The 3,845-nt window shown below is 48.4% G+C and overlaps 1 protein-coding gene across 3 annotated transcripts in view; it reads left to right on the forward strand.

Moving 5' to 3' along the window:
- The window catches only part of nckipsd (NCK interacting protein with SH3 domain), a 286,417-nt gene extending 283,339 nt beyond the window's left edge, over window positions 1-3,078 (forward strand). For all 3 annotated transcript variants that reach the window (XM_072280767.1, XM_072280768.1, XM_072280769.1), the window contains one exon: window positions 1,346-3,078. In XM_072280767.1, the coding sequence (XP_072136868.1) occupies window positions 1,346-1,546 (201 nt within the window). In that variant the 3' untranslated portion in view covers window positions 1,547-3,078. The remainder of the gene's footprint in view (window positions 1-1,345) is intronic.
- Window positions 3,079-3,845: the final 767 nt, after the last annotated feature.

The following is a 3,845-nucleotide window of genomic DNA, read 5'->3' on the forward strand; positions in this document are numbered from 1 at the left end:
ACAATGACGATAATTTCTCCAGCGAACCACTAATGAATATTGGCTCTAGCAAGTGAGGCTGGAGGAATCGGGGATCCCTGTTAGTGGGGCTGTAGGAACCGGGGACCCTGTGAGTGGGACTGGAGGAATCGGGGGTCCCAGTGAGTGGAGCTAGAGGAACTGGGGACCCCGGTGAGTGGGGCTGGAGGAACCGGGGGCCCCTGTGAGTGGGGCTGGAGGAACTGGGGGCCCCTGTGAGTGGAGCTGGAGGAACCAGGTATCCCTGTGAGTGGGGCTGGAGGAACCGGGAGCCGGAGGAACCGGGGGCCCCTGTGAGTGGGACTGGAGGAACTGCGGAGCCCCCCTGTGAGTGGGACTGGAGGAACCGGGGGCCCCTGTGAGTGGGGCTGGAGGAACTGGGGGCCCCTGTGAGTGGGGCTGGAGGAACTGGGGGCCCCTGTGAGTGGAGCTGGAGGAACCAGGGATCCCTGTGAGTGGGGCTGGAGGAACCGGGGGCCCCTGTGAATGGGGCTGGAGGAACTGGGGAGCCCCCCTGTGAGTGGGGCTGGAGGAATTAGGGAGCCCCCCTGTGAGTGGGGCTGGAGGAACTGGGGGCCCCTGTGAGTGGGGCTGGAGGAATTAGGGAGCCCCCCTGTGAGTGGGGCTGGAGGAACTGGGGGCCCCTGTGAGTGGGGCTGGAGGAACTGGGGGCCCCTGTGAGTGGGGCTGGAGGAACCATGGTGCCTGTGAGTGGGGCTGGAGGAACCGGGGGCCCCTGTGAGTGGGGCTGGAGGAACTGGGGGCCCCTGTGAGTGGGGCTGGAGGAACCGGGGGCCCCTGTGAGTGGGGCTGGAGGAACCATGGCCCCTGTGAGTGGGGCTGGAGGAACCGGGGCCCCCTGGGAGTGGGGCTGGAGGAACCGGGGCCCCCTGGGAGTGGGGCTGGAGGAACCGGGGACCCCTGTGAGTGGGGCTGGAGGACTGGAACTGATAATCTGGTGAGTGAAAAATATATTAGCTTTATGTGTCATATTTATATAAAAACATATAATGCTTCATTTTGTGTCAACGACCAACTCAACTCAAGAATTACTGTATGCTGGGGCAGCCTGCAAGTGTCTCCATGCTTATGGCATGCTCGCAACAATTGAAGGAGAGCATGCCATACATTATCGCTTGTGTCAGATGCTAAACCTTCAAGCTTTCCAGGAGTTGGAGTTTTTTTCTTTTTTTGGAGTTTTGCTCTACTCTACTACTGCAATAAACACAGAAAGATTTAAGCCTTAATATCATCTGATGCTTGTACTTAACTTGTGCATGAGATGCGGTTGATTTCACTCACAATCCTCCCCTACCTGTTCCTACAGATCAGAATGGAGTACCTCTCACTGATGCACGCCATCATCCGTACAACTGATTACACGTGTCACCGACACCGCCTCTCCGATCTACAGGGCACCTTCCAGCGAATCTTGGCTGAGGAGGAAAATGACCAGGCATGCCAGATGGACAAACTGATCATCAACGAGATTTGCAAAGAATTTCCAGATTTTGCCATTGAGAACTAACTCAGGATCATTGTGCCAAAGGAGTTTTCAGGATGCAATATGCAAACACTTGAAAGATTTGTTGGTGTGGTCTATTGCTAAATTCTGATCCCCATTTGACAGTGTGCTTTTTATCTGCAACTGAACCCAAAGCCTTTTGCAGCCTTGGAAAAGGTTCTGAATCCTTTGTCTTCCCCATTTGCTACAGAAATGGAGGAGCATTGTGACTGACCATTGTTGCTAGACTATATAGATTGCTGTTGTGTCCAGAATATCAGTAACTCTAAAGTAGAAGAGCCATGCCATGGCAATAACCACTGAACAGGGAGAGTAGAATCTTGGTTGAGAGAGTTTAATGGACTTTGGCATCTAACATTTCTCAAGTTTCCTGTAGCTCAGCTGACCAGCCAGATCTTTAGCATAGCAGTTAGAATATTCCACAAAATGCCCATCTGGACATATATAGTGGGGATACCATGAGTTATAAAGCTGCAATGAGTTTTGGGCATTCCAGGCATAATCTATGAGAATAAAATTATAGCAGTTTGGTGATCTCACCTTAACTTTGCTAAAGTAACATCCACCTCTGCATATTTGTGATTGGAAATGAAAAGGTTTAGCAGATTATTTACTGAATGTTAAGTTTGCAGTTCTGGTGGAGTTGACAGCTGTCACTCTGACAGCTTGTTAGAAGTGTTAGCAGTTGTGGTGGGAACAGGGTACCATGCTACAGTCTGCCAGGGTCCTCTCAGTGGCACACACTACTGGAGTGAGTGGTGTCAACACTTTTCTCTGGGATCTCAGTATCAGGCAACTATAAAAGAATGTAGTGTTCAGGGATTTCATTTACTGCCCTCAACAGTGTGAGGAAGAGGGTGTGGTTGGGGACTCCACACCAATCTTGACTGTGTGCGCTCAGGATCAGATTAAAGACAGGAGTGTAATTGGAGGCGAGTTGATCAGTCACCTGGGATTTTGATCAGTCCTGCCATTTCCTGTTTAACATACTGCCCACAATTGGCTGCTGCTGTTTGACAGGGCAGTGTCCGAATGCACCACCTTTCTGCTGCTGTATCATCTGCATAGGTAGCAAGGAAACATGGGAATGAATCAGGAAAATTGAATGTTAAGTATTGTGGTATGATCTGACTGCGGCTCAAAGGCCACTCAAACATGGCTCTTCTTTATCTGTGTGGACATGTGCTCTGGGTGTGCCAGCAGCTTTCTGTGTCCAAACTCTGTTCAGTTTTCTCTGGCTCACACTGCTGTTTACCAGGTTTAACAAAGTGCTTAACATTTAAATAGCCTTAAATTAATGGTGATAAAGGTGTTGGTCTGGGGTAGAGTGAGTACACAGTCACTGACTGCCTGCTCGTGTTTGTACAGAGTAGGAGCAAACCAAGTTGTACTTTGACCTCTGAACAGATCAGCAGTGAGGTTATTGGTGGGCCCGTTACCTGCAGGTACTCACCCCTCCCAGCTTCCAGTGCTACTTGTTATTCAGTATTTCCCTATTATTTCTCTTCGTTATAATTAAAACAGCTACAAACATGGCCTTCACTGTGTGATCTTTTCCTAACAGCAGGTGTCACCGGTTTCTCAAGAAATTGACTTTTTTTTGTTGCTTTTTTAGAATGTTATTCAAAGTTCAAAGTAATTTTATTATTGAAGTACATGTATGTCACCGTATACAACCCTGAGACTTGTTTTTTTTTGTGGGCATACTCAATTCATAATAGAATAATAACCATAATAGAATCAAAGAAAGACTGCACCAGCTGCAGGAATGTTGTGTGTAAAAGACAAACTGTGCAAATACAAAAACAAAGAAAAAAAATACAGAAATAAGCAATGAATATCGGGAACATGAGATGAAGAGCTCTTGAAAGTGAGTTCATAGGTTGTGGAAGCATTTCAGTGATGGGGCAAGTGAAGTTATCCCTTTTGATTCAAGAGCCTGAAGGGTAATAACTGTTGGTGTGAGTTCTGTTGAGGCTTCTGTACCTTCTTCCTGATGGCAGCAGCAAGGAGGGAGCATAGCCTAGGTGATGGGGGTTCCAGATAATGGACGCTGCTTTCCTGCGACAACACTCCATTGTAGATGTGCTCAGTGGTGGGAAGGGCTTTACCAGTGATGGACTAGGCCATATCCACTACTTTTGATACGATTTTCCGTTCAAGGGCATTGGTGTTTCCATAACAGGCTGCGCTGCAGCCAGTCAGTATACTTTCCAACACAGATCTATAGGTTCGCCAAAGTTTTAAATATCATACTGAATCTTTTCAAATTGTGAGGGAAGTAGAAGCAGTGCCATGCTTT

This window comes from Mobula birostris, chromosome 16 (assembly GCF_030028105.1).
Source record: "Mobula birostris isolate sMobBir1 chromosome 16, sMobBir1.hap1, whole genome shotgun sequence".
NCBI lineage: Eukaryota > Metazoa > Chordata > Chondrichthyes > Myliobatiformes > Myliobatidae > Mobula > Mobula birostris.